This window comes from Saccostrea cucullata, unplaced genomic scaffold (assembly GCF_032062105.1).
Source record: "Saccostrea cucullata isolate Sc308-1 unplaced genomic scaffold, CSIRO_AGI_Scuc_v1 ctg415, whole genome shotgun sequence".
NCBI classification, from domain to species: Eukaryota; Metazoa; Mollusca; class Bivalvia; order Ostreida; family Ostreidae; genus Saccostrea; species Saccostrea cuccullata.
Window position 1 is genome coordinate 2,072 of NW_026926689.1, and position 19,377 is coordinate 21,448.

General features: G+C 34.1%; 1 protein-coding gene across 1 annotated transcript; it reads right to left on the bottom strand.

Annotated features, from left to right (window-relative positions):
* Positions 1-439: 439 nt before the first annotated feature.
* LOC134272429 (MAM domain-containing glycosylphosphatidylinositol anchor protein 1-like) lies at positions 440-14,662 on the bottom strand. The gene is made up of 6 exons (XM_062754668.1): positions 14,357-14,662; positions 14,150-14,204; positions 8,502-8,584; positions 8,248-8,374; positions 1,665-1,843; positions 440-572 (listed from the first exon to the last, which is right to left on the bottom strand). The coding sequence occupies exons 1-6, from the start codon at positions 14,660-14,662 to the stop codon at positions 486-488; spliced, it is 837 nt and encodes a 278-aa protein (XP_062610652.1). The 3' UTR covers positions 440-485.
* Between the last annotated feature and the right edge of the window lie 4,715 nt (positions 14,663-19,377).

The window sequence follows — 19,377 nt, forward strand, 5'->3', positions numbered from 1 at the left end:
ATAGTTTCTGTACAGGCGGGTTAGCTGTAACTTAAGGAAAACACAGGAAGAGACGGATCTAGGTGTTCGGGTCATTTTTATACATGTATTCTCTCAACCAGTCAACCATTACTTAGTAAATTACCAATTTGTCAATATCATTAATGAACATGTTTAGATATTTATTCACCAAATCTGTAATGATTGATGTATTGGAAAAATAGTAAAGGGTAACCATGAAAGAACACAAGTAAATCATCTATCATCAATCCATTCTTAACATAATATTTATGTGGAATTTCATGTGTTTTATAAAAATATTTTGTTTTTATAATAATCATAATCTGAAACTGTTTGCTACATAAATAACAAAAGCGATCATATGCTTGTTGCTAATCATTTGAGCTTTATTATGACACAGTCTTTTTATAGTATATTTTGCTATTGAACTATAATTAAGTTTTTCTGATCATCATTTCTTCACCAGCGAATCGCTTTATTCTTTATTACGGACAAGCAAACGGCCAAAGTTCCACATAGTCAATGGCGATGTCTCCGGTGTAGGATGTCCCATGAGTGGCACTAATTAAAATCTATGATCAATATTAAAAAAGATTACAAGCATTTGTATAAGTAAATATGCAATGCTGAAGGTATTAAGTACATGCCTCGTATTCTCAAATTATAACAAGAAAATTATTTTTTTTCTGGAAGCTTTTAAAGACAGACGTGATTCTTTCCTCAAAATAATGTTGGACCTAATTAAAAAATTGATATAGTTGAAGCTGTCAATTTTAAGACACGTCCCTAGAAAAAAAAAATTGGTTCTTAAGGTCATACGCAACGTAGTTTGAACTTTATTGTCTTTTCCCTGGACTAGGAGAGTTCCAAACTTGAAGGGATTGTTTGCTACATTTTAATGTCTATATATGCTGTTGTACACTTATTTCAAAACACGATTGGATAAACAAAGCATCTAGAATTTATATTTAGTAAATTTTGTGCATTTTTCTTTGAATTAAATAAGAATTTTCATCAATTTAGTTCTTTTCAAAAACCCAGGTAATGCAAACTGATATTTGCCTACGAACATCTGGTTGCACAATAATCTTAAATTAAAAATACCTTGTATAATTATAATAAGAAGGTATGGTACATTGCGAAAGTCCTTTATGGCCAAGCATTAGTGCAAAATTAAGGTGGGTTGCAATTTCTTATATGATATACAAGTATGTGTTTTCTCATCGTCGCAAACCACGGCCAAAATGTACGATCCTTTCCCCTTCTAGAGAGAGCTAAATGCAGGCTCCGAACCGTGGCTTGAGACGATGATTTCCCCCCGATATTTTAAAAATTGTTTAAAAGCAGGAGATATTAACATAATTTTAAATACATTACCTATCTTATAAAGAGATGAAAAACCATTGTCCTTTTTACAAAATATCTCACGACTAAGAAAAAATTGAAAACTCTGTAATTTATTAATTGATAAATATATTAATTATTTTCCTTAAAGATTTTTGTGTCCTAATGTTGCTTAGATGTTTGTTGAGGTCTTGGAATGTTTTTCCTTAATAGTAGTAAAACAAAAGATGTTTTGTGAAAAGGGCAACGACACACAACAATCGAAACTAATTCAGACTGCGTGTCGTTAGACCATAAATTTGAACTTTATGCACTGGCACCTTAGTTTGCGGGTCCATATGAAGGCTGACCCCGGATAATTGGTGCCAGGTGTTGCCTTGGTTTCCAGACCTGATCCAGTGAGTGATAGGAGCTTCGTTTTCTTTCTGTGTTTGTATAGCAAGGCTCTCTGTTGTAGCTCCGTACATATGGTAGTGCAAAGTTAGGCAGTACGTTTTATCTTAAAAAGATACTCATGTATTAAATTCACTTTAAATTCTGATGTATATAAGGAACTCCTAAAATCTTTTTATATATGCTCATTGCACTCAGGACCATTGGTACGGGATCTTTTTCGTGCATACGGTCTCATCCGAAGAACCTGTCTCCAAGTTCTGTAATGGGATGATGGGATCAGACTTGAGTTTTACTAAACTTCGTAAGTTACGATTTGATCGTAACCGTAAGTTACGATGAATTTCTGTCTTTAGTTACTAAACTTCTTATCTTAAGCTACGTTAAAAATCTTATCGTAACTCTACGACAGCCTATGATATCCCCAAGCATGGAAAATGTTTTGCACACACTTTACAACTAGTTGTCAAAGATGGGATGAAGGAGGTTACCCACATTTAAAAACAGTCATGGCAAAGGCTTCAAACATAGTGAAATATGTAAGGAAATCAATTAAAGCCACTGAAATCATGGAAGATGAAAAAAGACTTCAAGCTGATAATGCAACTCGGTGGAATTCACAACTAATAATGATCCGTTCCATAATGGAGATACCTGAGGCAAAACTTAATAAACTGGACACCATTCACTTAATTGGATATATATGAATGAAAATTACTGCAGGAACTGTTTGGTTTTTAAACCATTTGAAGATGCAACATTGATGGTGCAGCAGGAAAAAAATGTTTCTGGAAGTTTTAGCTATCCCAGTTATACTTGGTCTTGAGCACAAGCTAGCAGAACTTTCAACTACTTAGAGCAACAAGATGGTGTCCACATTGTTGTCTTCAATGACAAAAAGACTATCAGTATACAAAGATGATGACGTTTATCAACTATCTGCAGCATTGGATCCAAGATTTAAACTTTGGTGGTCAAAATCCCTTGTGGACTTTGAAGAAAAACTTCTGTCATATGCAAGGAGGCATGATTTGGCTACTGAAACTTCTAGTGATGATGGATCTCCTCCAAGAAGCTTATAATGTGAAAATGGAAGTATCACAGTACCTGCTTGAGCCATATACGGAATCAAATCCATTGCAATACTAGAAGGAAAATGCAGACATATTTCCTATTCTCGCAAAACTTGCAAAAAATACCTCAATGTACCTGCTACTTCTGCACCAGTGGAACGACTTTTTAGTAATGCTGGGAAAATCTTCAGGCCAGATAGATGCAGACTAAGTGGCTCTACATTTCAAATGTAATCACAAGTAATCATGATTACAAGAGGTAAAAGTAATCTAATGTAATCGATTACTTTTAAAAATAGAAGTAATCAGTTTGTAAATAGAAGTAATCAGTTTGTAATTGATTACTTTTAAAATCCAAACTTAAGTAATTGTAATTTAATCGATTACTTTTGAAAGTAATTAACCTTAACCCTGTCTTAGATGGTGAAGAACTTACTAAAGTGGAAGATGGGACTGAGAATTGGACAATGCATCATTTACTGGGAAACATCTGATGAAAGCATAAAAAATTATATGCTGTCCGGATAGGGCCATTTGCAAAAGCTCAGCAGCGCGTTCAGAAAAACACGCCGTCGCGCTAACACACAACACACTGTCAAGAGTTCGCACAACACGCTGTCACGCTAACACGAGTTCGCACAACACATTGTCACGCTAACGCGATTTCAAGCAACACGCCGACGCGCTAATATACAACACGCCGTTGCGAGTTGTGTGTTGGCGCGATGGCGTGTTGCTTGAAAACGCCTTAGCGTGATGGCATGTTGTGTGTTAGAGTGACGTGTTGTGCGAACTCGTGTTAGCGTGACAGCGCATTGTGTGTTAGCGCGACGGCGTGTTTTTCTGAAAGCGCTGTTGAGCTTTTGCAGATGGTCCTATCCAGACATCATAAATATATCTCTATAATTCAAGCTAATAAGAATTTTTGATATGCTTTACTAAACCTTTCTTTGGTGAAGATGCGTGTTATCCGCGCGCTTCGATTGATAAGTAAAGTACTAGTATTCAAATGGTTATGATACGCTTGTATACATCATTAACCAAACTATGTCCTATTTACTTTAGTACATTGAGGCTTACTTACATAAAACGTCCACACAATAATCATACTATGGAGATTTTACGTATTTTGGTGATGATATGGTTAAAATTGGATCATATTCCCAAAATCTGCGTTGTTTGTTTGATTGTTATTTGAACATTGCAAGATTTTGTAAAATTGTTTGAAATAATATAAATAAACTTCGTTTAACAACAATGTTTACTATCCTCACAAAATTATCTGTATGGTCTTTACTAAGTAAAAGGTGGTAAAGTAATAAGTACACATGTATTGTGATCAAATGCTTCTTGCTGAATATACACTGTATGTTGCAGTATACAACTTGTTGACTTGTCATATGACGTACTTCAACGATTTTTTTGTTCCATACAACACTTTAGACGATTTCTTATACAGTGCCGAAACATTTTATCAAATAGTCCATAAATATATGAAATGAATGTATGGCTCAACAGAAAAGTAGATTTCACTAAAAAATAAATGTTGATCATGGCATCGTCACCTTCAAGAAACCAATTATACTTCGTATATCTTGTATACAGCGCTTCTATTACTGGTGGAACGTGTGAAAAAATGAAAACAAGAAAAATCGTAAGGAACATCGCGTGACTAGAATTTCGAGATTTCCTTAACGCGGTTCTGAGAGACGTCTTCTTGGTAGATTTTGCCACTATTTCTTGCATATTTGATCTCCAGACATTTCTTTTGTCTCCAGAAATTCCTCTTTTGGATGTCAGTTTGGCGAATGACTCAATTAGCATCGCCTTCCTCTCAGCTAGTGGAGTAGCATGAACTGATTCATTTCCTATGTTCACTGAATCATTTATTGTATTAACTGGATCATTTACTTCATCCCCTGCCACATTTTTGGCAGCCGATTCCCTTCCCTGTCTCGGATTGTGAGTTTTTTTCTCTGCAAAAAATTCTTCATTGTCAGCAAGATCTGATATTACCTCCATATCAAAAGTAGTCGGGTTCCTTTTATTTTCTTTCGGATATTCTCTTGTCGATTTCGGTGGAAGTTGCACTTTATTGTCAATGACGTATAAAATTCTAATATTAAAAAAGGAAGAAACAAGAAAACTCCCTAATTATATCATTATTCCGAATGAAGAATATAAGTTTTCGATGACCGGAAATCTGTTGTTGGAATTTCTCACAAATAAATCCTTTTACTGTAGTGTTTTGAAAGTGTCTTAAAATTTGAACCTTGCCGGAACTGACGAAAACTGGTACGTTTATGAAAGTTGAGAAAACGGCGATGGCTAACATAATCAATTTCTTTTGCTTCATCGTTAGCTGTTTCTTCCCAATCTTGCAAGTTTTCTTGAACCTATCAAAAGATATGGCCAACATGGTCAAGACAGATATAAATATCAAACAGCGAATTCCAAAATTCATTACCCGACACCAAACATCGGAATGGGTTACAACTATTGTGAAGATGTATATTATCCCAGAAACTGACGAAATAGACACTGCTAAAAGGTCTACAGATGCTAAAACAGGGATAAAGAAACGTCCGTTGATAGGAATGTCTTTTGTCACATAGATCATTAAAACAATAGAGTTTCCTACCACGCCAGTGATAAAACACAGAATTAAAAATATAATTGACGGTAAAAGTTTTGTCCTCAAACTGAAATTCCATTCTGATATGCTTTGCATATTGGACGTCGTGGCTGATAAATAGTCAAGACAAAATAGCTATGACACATTCCTGGGGGTTAACCTCATGAAATCTAGTACTTATGTATGTGATTGAAGTTTCAACAAGGATTAGTAGAGGATGCTTTCCTTGTCTGTATGATGATCAAAGTCCTGAGCTTTGTTCATACTTTGAGCATAGCTTCATTATATTCATGCATTTTGCCATTAACCCTCGGGCCTGTATAATATACATTGTACCTAAAAAAATGTTAACCTTTATTTATCTGAGAACATTTCTTCGCTTGCCATTAATACGATAACAAGCAAATTCAAAGAATTGTGGTCCCCCGCTTTCGGTGTCTTTTTGGGTGAGATGTCATTTTTTATGACATTTTGTGTCTAATATGAACGCCCTATCATAAGTCATCTATTTACAAATTATCCCTGAACTCCAAGGTCAAGGTCAAAGGGTTAATGTTCTTGGTACCCAATGAAAATTCTTTTTAAAAGGACTACATATGTGAAATATGAAAGCCCTAGCTCTTACCATTCAAAAGCCATGATCAAGGTTAAAGTTTTCTCATAAGTACAAAAAATCTCCAAGGTCAAGGTCAAAAGGTCAAGGTTGTTGGTATCAAATAAATGGTCTCGCCACAAAGAATATATATGTGAAATATGAAAGTCCTGGTATCTACTGTTCAAAAGTTATGGCCAAGGTCAAAGTTTTTGAAAAGTAGGTCAAACTCCAAGGTCAAGGTCCAAGGGGCAAAGTTCTTGGTATTCAATGAAAGGTTTTCTCAGAAGAATTATATATATGAAGTATGAAAGTCCTAGGCCTTACCATTCAAAAGTTATGGTCAAAGTTAAAGTTTTTTCATAAGTACGGAAATCTCCAAGGTCAAGGTCAAAAGGTCAAAGTTGTTGGTATCCAATAATAGGTCTTGCTACAAAAAATACATATGTGAAATATGAAAGTCCTAGTGCCTACTATTCAAAAGTTATGGCCAAAGAAAAAGTTTGGAACTCCAAGGTCAAGGTCCAAAGGTCAAATTTGGTGGTACTCAAAGAAAGGTCCTGTCACAAGGAATACACATATAAAATATGAAAGTCATAGCTCCACTGAATCAAAAGTTATGGGCAAGGTTAGAGTTTTTATGACGGACGGACAGACGGACAGACGAATGATTTAACCTTCACCTTCATGATTAGTTTTATTTTTTAAAAATTCAACTTCGATGATAATTTCTAATGACATATGATAGGGTGGTTATATTTGATACAATATGCCATAAAAAAATGACATCTCACCCACAAAGACACCGAAAGCGGGGGACCACATTTCTTTGAATTTGCTTGTTTAATTTGCTAATTTTTGGAGAGGGCTACATTATAGCAGCTAAATCTAATCATCTTCATTTAGGAATGCTTTGACCCAAATATAAAGTTGAAAAATGTGTTAAGCTTTTTAAAAAGAACAGACAAATAAAAAGACAAACGATGGGTAATAAGAAATCTTCACCTGAGCTTATTATTGCAGCAAAGTTACATATAATTATAAAGTTTTGTTATTTGTTCACTAATAATTATAAATAAAAGTTGTTAAAGCATGTACGATACTGACCTTAGTATGTGAGTCCAGGGGGAGATTGACTCCCGATAGATAGTACCAGTCGTTGCCCTGGTCACCTGACTTCTGCCACTGAGTGACCGGGGTATTGGTTCCATTCTGAGTCAGAATCTGCAGTGACCCTGTTGTGTCTCCATACATATGATAGTAAAGCCTCAGGCAGTAGGTTTTTGCTGAGAAGGATATATTGGAACAAACGGAAAATATGTACATGATTGTATATCAGACATGAATATCCCTCAGATTAGTGCAAATAAATTTTAAAAAAAATTATGTACAAATGTGAATTCAGTGTTAAAATTAAAAGTCTAATACGTGTATATTGATTAAACCATGTACAATTTAAGAAATTTTATATGAATATTTTTTTATAAATAAAATGCAATTTTTTAAACATAGTTGGGGCTGCAGTAGTATCAGGCTGCAGTGCCCCCCCCCCCCTCCCCAACACACAAACAAACTCTTTGTCGTATATCATACATGTAATTAGGTCATGTTATTTGATTTTGTATTTACTTATTTAATCAATGTGTCCAAGTTTATTTTCCAGGTAATTTGAATTCTTTTTTCCAAAACGATACTTCGTACCTGGATAAAGACTGTCACGTTCAAGACATTATTAGACATTTATCTCTCTTACCTGAGTTTCAAGATCCTCATGTTTACGTTGCTAGAAACAACACTTTTGGCAACATCAATTTAACAATTTTTTTTTTCGGACCCCCCTCACTTGTATTTCAGCAACACTATACTAATGATATTATTTTAAATTCCAAGTCCCGGAAAATTCTGTTCGAATTCTTATTTTAACTGTTCTATCTTAGTTTCTAATTTCAAATATGCTTACTCCATCAGAAAAGGTAGAAAAATTAATTGTCTGTCAATTTCTTTCATGTTATACTTAAAAAAATGCCTTTACGAAAAAATAATAATATTATTAATTAATTACTCGCCCGCTCCTACTTATTTTCATCAAATGTTTGACGAACAAGAAAATTTGTGCAAAAATTTTAAAAAAAAAAAAATAACTAATTAATATACTCTCAACATATTGCATATTTTGTAACGATTGAATGATATTTGTTATATCCACTAACCTTGAAAGCTTTTCGAACTTTGTAGAATTGCTGCATCTCCATCGACATAACTAGATGTTTCAATATATTTGTAGTACAATCCAGAATAAGCCGAAGTTGGACCTGTGTCATAAGAGGATGTAGCACCCTAATAAAAAAAATAAATATAACAAAAGATTTAATTTTTTGTCTGGTTTACATGGAAGTAGTAGTTCAAATTGATATGTATTTGTATGTGTTTCTAGCATTCAAAGTAATCTTTAAACTATATTTACTGTAATTCGTGACCAATCGAAGGAATCACCCACTGCCTCGGACAAAAAACACGATGTTTCACCTGTCTCAAAATCGCAACGATCTACAAAATAATGATTAATTCATAGGCTTTGTTTGGTAACATGTATATAATCACTTTGTTGACCAGACTTGCGTACCTGATATATTTAAAGTTATTAAGGAGGTTGAATCGTGATTTTAATTTTTTTTATGGTCAAGTATATTTTTAGTTTCTACTCACGTATCTTAATTCTTAAATAAAATCAAAGTACTGAAAGTACTGAATCGAGGTGACGTCTTCCAGAAAAATGTGAAATTCACCCCCAAGTAACTGGCATATACAAAAATTTTAATCTAGGAGAAACCCCAATGAAAATCACTGGAAAGAAAAAAGTGACCAACACGACAATGCATTTTGTAACTTATTTGATGTTTAAAAAGTGAACTATAGTTATCCTTCAGTACCCGTCACCATAAGAGGAAAATACCTCGCATTTCTCTTCAAATTATATTTTGATTTGTTTCTTGTTATACAGTAGTTGCAGATCTGTAGCTCTCCGAAAAAAAATTCACAGACCGGAGAGCTACAGTGCCACCCATTGAAAAACTGGCTATTTATTGCGCAAAAAGAAGTGCGCTGTTTGTCGATTTATTTCTCCGTGTTTTTAAACTGTCATCTCAAAATATTACTAGCTGTGTGTTCCTAACATATTCTTTCACTCTTTCCACAACAAAACTTTCCTTATAATCGTTTTTAATAGCCCTCCTGGTCCTTAAATTGAGATCATCAAACATATCGTCTATTTATAATGCAATTTTTGGTTTGCAAGATAATTCAGTCCAACGCACTTCGTGCAGATGTCAACTACGACAGTGCTTCATAGAGGAGTAAGGAATTTTTTAAAATGTATCTTTTTTGCGATTTAGGTAAGAGTTTGGAAGAACTAATCCAGTACTAAGCACAACTTTTTGTGCGCAATAGATATACAGTTTTTTTTTCAATGGATGGCACTGTAGCTCTCCGGTCTGACAAAATATCTTTTTTGAAGAGATACAGATTTGCAGCTTGTTACACAGTAATAAGGATGAACATTATAATTAATGATATTAACAGAAAAGTGCAGACACTGGGCTTACATAAAACACTAAATAGAATAAGTATCCTCCCAGTATCATTTTGTCCACTGTATCCTAACTCTGTCACCAGGGTTCTCTACAATATATGCCAACGTATTAAAGAATCCCCCTTAGTAAAACTTTTCATGAACTTTGTATGAAAAAGAAAATAATGTACGTATCATATATTTTTGAAATTGCAGCATGAAGGCTCTTGGGCCGTAAAACTTAGATGAGCTCACTCTTGATCTCAGTCTCACTTTTCTACAAATACATGTACTAGTAATTCTTTATAAGTAAAAGTGAAATTATATCAAAAGTGCCTCGGAGCAAGGAAACAACATTTATCATTGATGCAGCTAGCATCTAATACAATCAAAACCCCTCTCTTTATTTTTTTTTTTTTTTTTGTGTTTTTTTTTTTGCCCAGAGCAGGCCCAGTTTGACATTTTAAAGAAAGGTATAAATTCTGCATTTTAAAATTTGACTTCCCAAATAGTAGATTAAGGGATTAGTGATTTTACTTTTGTGACTGAATTTGCCTATCAAATCAAAATCTATATTATTAGCTTTAAGATTTAAAATATAACTATCAAATCGAAATACTTAGCATAAGGTATTGTTAAAAAATATATTATTTCAAAGTTTCAAGTTACAAGGCATATACATGTCTACAGCTTGAAAACAAATTATTCGCTATTATCAATCTAAAGTTTATTACATCCTCCTCAAAGTTCATTTTCAAATTCCTTATATTAACTTTCTTTTTTGTGAATTCTTAAAATTATGAATAATAGAAACTACATAATATAATAGTAACTTTATTAAAAGTATAAGTTATTATGTAAACTAGATTAATAGCTCTAAAATTTACATGCATATCTCTATTTACAGCGTGATTCAATCATTTTAACAATAGAAATGATCTACCTTCGGTATGACATCGATAGATGTTTAGCTGTGTTAATGTTGCGTCTTGTTGTGTATAACTTGTAACAATGGAATTTTTCATATGCGAAATCCTAAATTCTAGAGGAGTTCCGACCGAGTATTCGATGAAGTGGTCATTACTCATTAGCATCCAGCGAAATAGGTACAGGTGCCCCGCTGTTATTCACCTTTTTCAACAGTGATAGCACCAAACAGATTTATAAGATCGGGGCGGTATTTTTACGTTCTAAACAGATTTTTCATAATGAATTACAAAAACAGAAGGGTGAAAATAACTCGCTAAAATAGTTCAGAGCGTAGGGATACTTCATATCTTATTCCCACTCAGGAATTTGTATTCAGTATTTGTAAATACATAAAAAAAACTACTTACTGCTTGGAAATTAAATTGAATACATTGTAGATCTTGTTTTGTGACTGAAATTCTGATTTTAATACATGTATAATCAGGGGACTATATTTCTTAGAGAACTGATAACAATTAACGTTTCAATATTTTCAATCAAACTTGCAAGTGCTATTGTTTACATATTAGCAAACTATCTCTGATTTGATCCTTGCCTTCTAAGGTATCATATTTTAACAACAAGATTACTGATCTGTCCCAAAGAGCGAAGATCAATAAGAAAATGCAAATGGTAGTGATCACAGGGGTCCGCCATTAAGCTACAGACCAGCTATCGAGGCTGACTTACGTCACCTCACAAAACCATAACAAAAAAGGGGGCAATATGTTTTTTTGTAATCTACAGCACAGTACATTTTATATGACTTTTTGCACTGAAATTTATGTCTTGATTAAAAATCATATCTTTAGCGTTTTCCCTCCAGCATAAAACATTTCATTGCGAAAAAAAAAACAAAAAAAAACACAACTCTGTGTGCAAACAGCATGGTAAAATAGGATCTAAACTTTACAGTACTGTATATATTTCAAAATATTGATCATTTTCTTCCAAGAACCTTCCGCCACAAAATTTAGTTCCTAGCTTAGTTCCAGACCAAATTCTGCTCAAAAGGTCAGGATCGAACCTCCTTAAAATTTGTGTTACCTGTTACTGTTAACTCATATACAAAAGTAAAGATGTGATGCATGTATAACTTTTTTTTAACATCTGAAAGATTTTATATAGCAAACTCTTCCCCGGAGTATGTGCTATCCACCTCTCAGAATTTTTTTTTTATTTTAACGCCAGATTCTCCATGTGCTATTTCACCCTCAGAAATTAAAATATACCTTATTAATATAAACACTTATTGTGAAATAACTAATATTCGTGGAGGTTTTATGTTCGTTGTTTTCTAGGCATGTAGAGACCCATGAATATTTTTGACCACCACGACATTTAGAATTTCATATACGGAATCTGTATTCTAGAGTAGGATTTCCCCAGAGCAAAAGTTCTACATCTTTCTCAGATTAGGATTTACCATCTTATATTATATCAACAGTATTGTGGCAAAAAGTTAATAAAAATATCATTTGATGTTTTGTTTTCCACATCAATTCATTTGGTGTTTTCGTCGAAAGAATTTGGTATGAAAGTGAGTGCCAACACAAAATTTTAACTCATGGGGATTTATTAATGAATCAATTAAAAAATTATAAGACTCGACGTCACAACACACTCTCTAAGCACAAGTACCTGCCTGCTTACGAATTTTAAAATTATATTAGGGCATTTTAGTTATTTGAGAATAGAATTGCTTTCCTTCTAAAGGCCCAATATTTCATCTATGGATTCTGATAAAATTCGAATATATATGTTAGAAATGAGTTCAGCATGTCATTTTGTGACTAATTTAATCAAAAAGGGGAAACTAAAAATAATGAACACAAGAATACAAGAAACACTGCTTTTGCAAGCCGATAAAGCAGCGTAGTATTGGATTTAAGTGTGCAGATCCAAAATATTCTTAATTTTTTTTCCATATCTTTTTTTATTAAAAAAAAATGACCAACATTTGTTTCATGGCAATATTTAAAAAGAGTTTGGAGATTACTGATAGTACATATACGGTAGTTGAAATACTAGTATGATTAAAGAAAAAAGGCATTTAAAATAGAATTCTTTCTTCTTTCTATGGATAGACTGACTTAAAGTCTGTCCAACCAATAGCATAGAACTTTTTTTTTTTTTTTCAAAAATCAGTTTGGCCTGGCAAAAAGAATATGCTTCTCAATTACTGAGAAAAACAAATTTGATTTTTCCCCCATAGTTCATAATTTGAAGAAGGGATACTTGTAACAATACTCCCCCCCCTCCCTCGTACATAAGTATACAGCCTTGATATTTTATGAAGGGCTTGACTCTGGGGAAGTTGCACTCTATAACTACTGAACAAAGTAAGATTTCTCCTGGAGTTGAATCTGGGAATCTGGTGTGAGATTTCCGTAAGGGAAATCCTACTTTATAGTCAGTTTTCCGGGGAAAAGATATTTGAGGGGAATCCTGCTTGGAGGGTAAGCTTTCTTCCTCAAATTTCGTTCTTCCCGGGAAACTGGTCCTACAGCAAAATCCCCGTCCTCCTCCAAATGCAGGCTATAAAGTAGGGTTTTTCGTACGGAAATCCCACATCAGATTTAATTTTTCGAGGAAAAGTATATTATTCTGTGTACTTATAGAGAACCCCAGTAATATATCATATCTGTTTTTATGTATTAGCGGGAGTGCGACACTATGTAACAAGTGTCTCATCTTAAAAATGGCCGCAAATTCCACTAATGCAAAAGAAGTATGAAAATTGAAAACTTTATTTGAAATTAATCATTTTTCTAAGAATCTGGCTAACTATGATTACCTGTCATACTTTAGAACCATTTTTTAAATAAATCATATTCTTTATATCTGGTCAAACTGGTTACTGAAAAAAAAAATTGGACAAAAATTGGGGGAAAAACAGAACCATTCAAGATGGTCTGAAATACATTTTTCTTTCTTTGATACCCCTGCGTCTCATCTTACGAATTTTGAGTGACTAATTTACAACTTCCTATGACTTAAAATTTTAAGCTGAGACTCATTGATTTAAACTTTATCTTTAAGATTTCATGCCAAAGACAATTCTACAGAAGAAAACTCTCATATTCCATGTAAAAGGATGTGGATTTTCATTTAAACTTTTAGCCATTTCGAAATTAATTGTTTTGAAATATTGCCTATATGATGTACCGGGTAAGCATTGATAAAAGAGGAGAAATCCCACTCTGAGAAAGAAAGAGGGAAATTGGCTCTATTGAGAGTTTTGGTGGAAATCCCAGAGGAGTATAAGACATTACGGGGAAATTTTACAACACCGAGCCGCATGATGAAACAATCCAATACATCCTTAAGAGAACAACAATTCAACTGAAGACTATTTTATCTAAATATACGGAAGATACTAGTGTCATTAATTAATTCAAGATCTTATTAACTAAACATGCAAACTTGCATTCTTCTCTTGAATTGAAGTTTAAATTATTGCGCATCAGTATTGGTATAGGTTTTTGATTAAAATTTGAATATTTAACATTTGTAAATAATTTTTTTAATGCTATTTGAAGTAAATAAGCATAAAGAACATTCGTAAAGGTTACCGTGTATGAGACAGCTTCCGTTTGTTCTGCTATAATAATACCCTTCTGCGCATTCCTAATTTAAAAAAAAAAGAAATTTTATCAGAATTATGGCGCGATGTTCAGACTACATTTAATGTAGTCTGAACATCGCGCCATAGCTACATGTACTGCAGACTACAGTTTGTTCCTGAGGCAATAATTGCTTGGAAGTAATTGTTATCTTACAATGTGGTGGCGCTGGCACAAATCTCCAGATTGACCAACAGAGCCGGTCGGGGTCCATCCTCTGATGGTTCTACACTGTAAACTCCCGTAACAAATGTCAAACGCGTTACATTCAATGTCCCTCAAACACCTCGGAGCACACAGTCCAACAAGTTCTTCTCTAGAAGTCCCCGAGTGGTTAGATATAACCTGGATAGAGTCAGGGTCCGATACCTCACGGTACTTTTCGAACTGAACGCATTCATTTGTACCCCAAACCTTACCAAACGCAAAAGCTAAAGAAAGGAAAATTGGTAGAAGATGCATTCCTGAACTGAAGTTTTCGGACGAAGGTCAATTAATAAAATTAAAGAGATATGTTAAAGCTTTATGAAGGACAGTATAGTCCCTCTCGATCTCTGTTATATGGGGTTACTGTGTCAGACCCACGCATTGTATAGGTCCCTAAAGGGTATACACGCCAGTTCTATTTTAGATGGGGAAACAGAACCCCGGACTATTCCCAGTTCAGATGATCATACAACATAAATCATTAAAGATGGGTAGATTGACAGACTCATCTCGTATCAAAGTTTGCGTTTCAATTTTACTTTTTTTTATTTTGCCAAGCGATTTCTCACTTGATGGTATCTTTGGCACGCCAATTCAAAATTCTCCTCAAATAATTAATAATAAACCCGTTCCAAATTTACATTGCACGCAATAAATTCGATTGATTATAGTATTAATAAATTTGCTGGATCGATTTGTTTCACTCCTCTAAACACTCCTCATTTCTAAACATAAAAGAATAGAGAAGTAAAGTTGATATTATAAAACATCTCTAGTTACAAAATGATTATGCATTGTGCAGATTTTAATTGATGAATTCCCTTGAAATTCAATCTGCACAATCACATAGGTAACAAGCTTTTAACCCTTTAATGTCCCCGTGTTAGAAAGGAAATGATATTGATAATAACAAATGAGTTGATAATAACAATACATCACTGAACATTTAAACATGGATTTTATCCAAGAATTTCTGAACAAGCAAATTCACAGAATTGTGGTCCCTCGGTTTGAGTCTCTTAGTGGATGGGATGTCATTATTTATGGCGTATTGTGTCAAATATGAACGCCTGATCATATGTCATTCTAAATTAATCAGGTTAAAAGTAAAAAAAATTAAAAATTAGGTTATTTAGCTTATTTATCAAGGTCAAGGTCTAAAAAAAATCATAGCATGATCGGAAATATCTTGTTAGAGGCAATGCACATGTCAAATATAAAAGCCCTATCTCTTCTCACTCTGAAGTTATTAGGAGAGGTAACCTTTATGAAAAGTAAATCAAACTTTATTTAAAGACACATTTAGATTCAACCAATTTAGATGAAAGTATATTATATACGACGCCACTTCTGCCTTACATTAATATTTCCATTTCTATTTTTTTTTCTCTGTGATAACTGAAAGTTAACGGAGTTCTGGATAATTCTACCGGAATGTAAATTAGGCAGGTCGATAGGTCAGGAGCTAAGGAGACCTTGTATGCATGCAAATCTCGTGCGCATCTGGCTCTGTGTCTGATGCTATAAATAAGGAGGCCAAATATGCATGTAAATCTCGTGCGGCTGCCTTTGTGTTTGACGCCAGTGGGCGAGGACTATTGAAATTGGCATGGGGGTCCGCGTGTAATTTAAATCTATGTCTACATTTAAAAATCTAAATCTACAATTTTATTTCACAATGAAATGGAAATATAAGAAATCACTGTCTATTTAGTATATATAGTTAGACAACGATAGTGTGAAACATGGGATAATTTGCATAGCGGACGAAGTCTGGTATGCAAATTATCCCATGTTTCACACTATCGTTGATTGTCTAACTATATATACTAACTAGACTTATATTCCTTAAATAAACAACTATGTCTTCATTACATCCATGATTCACACTAAACTTTATACGACTTTCTTGAAATATTTTAGGAAACGTAAGCAAGTCCATACTTAGATTCTTCAATTATATATATTTACAATTTGTTTTTGTGATTATGGATATTTAAGGAATCATTGTCTAGTTAGTATACTAGTAGTATACCAGGGCATCAACGATAGTAAGAAACTTGGGATAATTTGCATAACAGGCGAGAGTTTTATTATGTTCCCCAAACGAAGTTGGGGAACATATTGTTTTTACTCTGTTTCTTATTAAGGTCTTCCGTCTTCAGCGGAAGACCTTCTTGTTATTCTTAGGTTTCTTTTTCACTTTTATTATTATTATTGTTTTTTTTTCTTACCGATTTTGTGCACGCGATTTCTCGAAAACGGCTCGATGGATTTCTATGAAACTTTCAGGACTTATGTAACATCACTTGAACCTTATGCGTTTTTTTCTGTTTTGATGACGTCACTTCCGGTCCGGAGTTATAAGCATTTTAATGATTTTTTAAGGGTCAGTTTGTCCGCACGATTTCTCCTAAACGGCTTTAGATAGACACATGATACTTTCAGGTATGGTAGACCTAAGTCTGCAGATTTGTGGAATGTATTTCATTTTTATGGGAATTACCGCACGTCGGCGCTCGCTACGACCCGAAAATAGGCTTATCGCAAATTTAAAGATTTTTAACACCTTTGCTACGATATCTTTTTACCTGGAAATATATTGTTAAAATATGTAGAACAAAAGAAGTGTAGAATTCCAAGATCTTTTGAATGATATCTCGTAAAAAGGGCTGGCCCCTAAAATTAAGGGCCTAGAGGGGCCAAAAGTTTTTCCTTTATATCTCATAAAGTATTGAGAATTTGTAATACGTCAAAGAAGCAAAGTTGTTCAAAATGTCAAGCTTAATCCATTGGAGTCATTAAAATACGTCCGTCGTCGTCACTTCCGGCCAAACCGGAAGTAGTCGAAAAACGCGTATTTTTGCCGTTCTTAACCCGTTTTTGGGTAACATATGTCTCCGGGAGCATAAAAATTAATTTTCCGTCCGTCGTCGTCACCTCCGGTGAAACCGGAAGTAGCAAAAAATTGCTTATTTTCGCATTAATTAACATAGCTTTAGAGGATTCAAACCATTTTTAGACGTTATTTCTCATTTCTGTTAAAAATAAAAGCTACTTCCGGTCAAACAGGACGGAAGACCTACTCGTTGCTTTGCAACGAGCTTTGCTCTAGTTATTATTATTTTTCTTCTTGGGAAAATTTTGTCCGCGAATGATCTTGTAAAGTACACATCCGATTAAGGGGAAACCTTTTTAGGATAAGTAGGCATGTTATGTAGATTTGCGGAACGAAGGTCATTTTGCGTGCACGTGCTTGCAAGAGCGCGCACGTGCAACACGTGAAATGACCAATATACTTGAAATTGCCGTATCTTTTACATTTTTTGATGTAATGCTTTGATATTTAGAATATATAGACATATTATAAATGTAGATAAGATGACATTGTCAACATGCCATTTTGCCCGCACGTGCTTGCAAGAACGCGCACGTGCAACACGTGAAATGACCAATATAATGGATATAGCCGTAACTTTTCTACTTTTTGATGAAATCTTTTGAAATTTATAGTGTCAGGATATATTAGTAGCGTAGACAAGGTGACATGATCAAAAATGCAAGATCTCATGCGCATGCACGTGCTCTTCGCTCTGATTGGCTGAAACTAAAGTCTCTATATCTTTCTTGTTTTTCGACGAAATCCTATGAAATTTTGAACATTGCCATGTATTCAGATATCCGACAACATGATATATAGTAATTATCATGAAAACACGTGCATGCACGTGTGCTGCAATCTGATTGGCTTAAACTTTAAATAGCTATAACTCCCTTGGTTTTCAACCAAACAGGATGGGATTTAGAACATAGATAGATGTAAAGGACTTCTACAAGAAGATACGGTCACCATGCTCATGTATGCACGTGCGTGCACATGAAATTAGATAAATGAAAAATACACTTGAATGAGCGTATTTTTTTTATACTTTTGGATTAAATACTTTAATATTTAGTATAAAAAATATATATAGATTGTGTAGACAAGATGATATGGTCATTACGCACATGCATTCACATGCGCACGCTTGCAATGCTAAAATTTGAATGAACTTGGCGTTGTTAAAGTCTCAAATGCATAGATTTTGTCCTATTTAATAAAGCTTACAGGGAATATGGCACCAAAAGGGAGTTGGGGAGCGTTTGGGGAACATCTGTAACGGTCCCCGTTACAATTAGCACTAGTTGATGCATTGCTTCAGTTCTTTTTGCATGTACGATATCTTGTACACAGATTTACTCTATTAAATACTTCTAATATATACATTCAAACCCAGGTTTCATGCATTTCGCTTCTGCAAGGAAATCATAACTAAGTCATTAGGTGTCTAAATAAATCATATTAAAAGAATTTTATTGATTGCTAATGATATTCAACCGAACAAAAGAAATTGTGAGGGAGATCCTTTTCAACTCTACTGGTCAGAGACCAGAAGAGCTTATGCGATAGTAATGCGTCCGTCCGTTCTGTCTGTAAACAATTTTCAAAATGCCACTCCTCCTACAGTTTTGGTCCGATTTCAATATAACTTGACACACAAGTAGACTATACTAAGAAACATAATTCTGTGCATCGGTTTTTGATTTCGATGAACGGTGTTACCACGGCTACTAAGATAGAAATTTCTGTGAAATGCTTTCAAAATGCTACTCCTCCTACAGTTTTGGTCCGATTTCAATATAACATGGCATACAAGTAGACTATACTAAGATACATAATTCTGTGCATCGGCTTTTGATTTCGATGAACGGTGTTGCCGTGGTTGCTAAAAATAGGAATTTCTGTAAAATGCTTTCAAAATGCTACTCCTCTTACAGTTTTGGTCCGATTTCAATATAGCTTTGCACACAAGTAGATTATACTAAGATACATAATTCTGTGCATGGGTATTTGATTTCGATGAACGTTGTTGCCGTGGTTACTTAAAATAGAAATTTCTGTGAAATGCTTTCAAAATGCTATCACAAAC

Bases quoted from the DNA above. Each gene is read 5' to 3' on its own strand.
- LOC134272429 (XM_062754668.1), bottom strand. From the start codon at position 14,662: ATGCATCTTCTACCAATTTTCCTTTCTTTAGCTTTTGCGTTTGGTAAG. The intron at 8,585-14,149 runs GTAACCTTTACG...ATTATTTTGTAG, and splicing joins CGGAAGCTGTCTCATACACG to ATCGTTGCGATTTTGAGACA. The intron at 1,844-8,247 runs GTTAGTGGATAT...TATCTTTTTAAG, and splicing joins AAGTTCGAAAAGCTTTCAAG to ATAAAACGTACTGCCTAACT.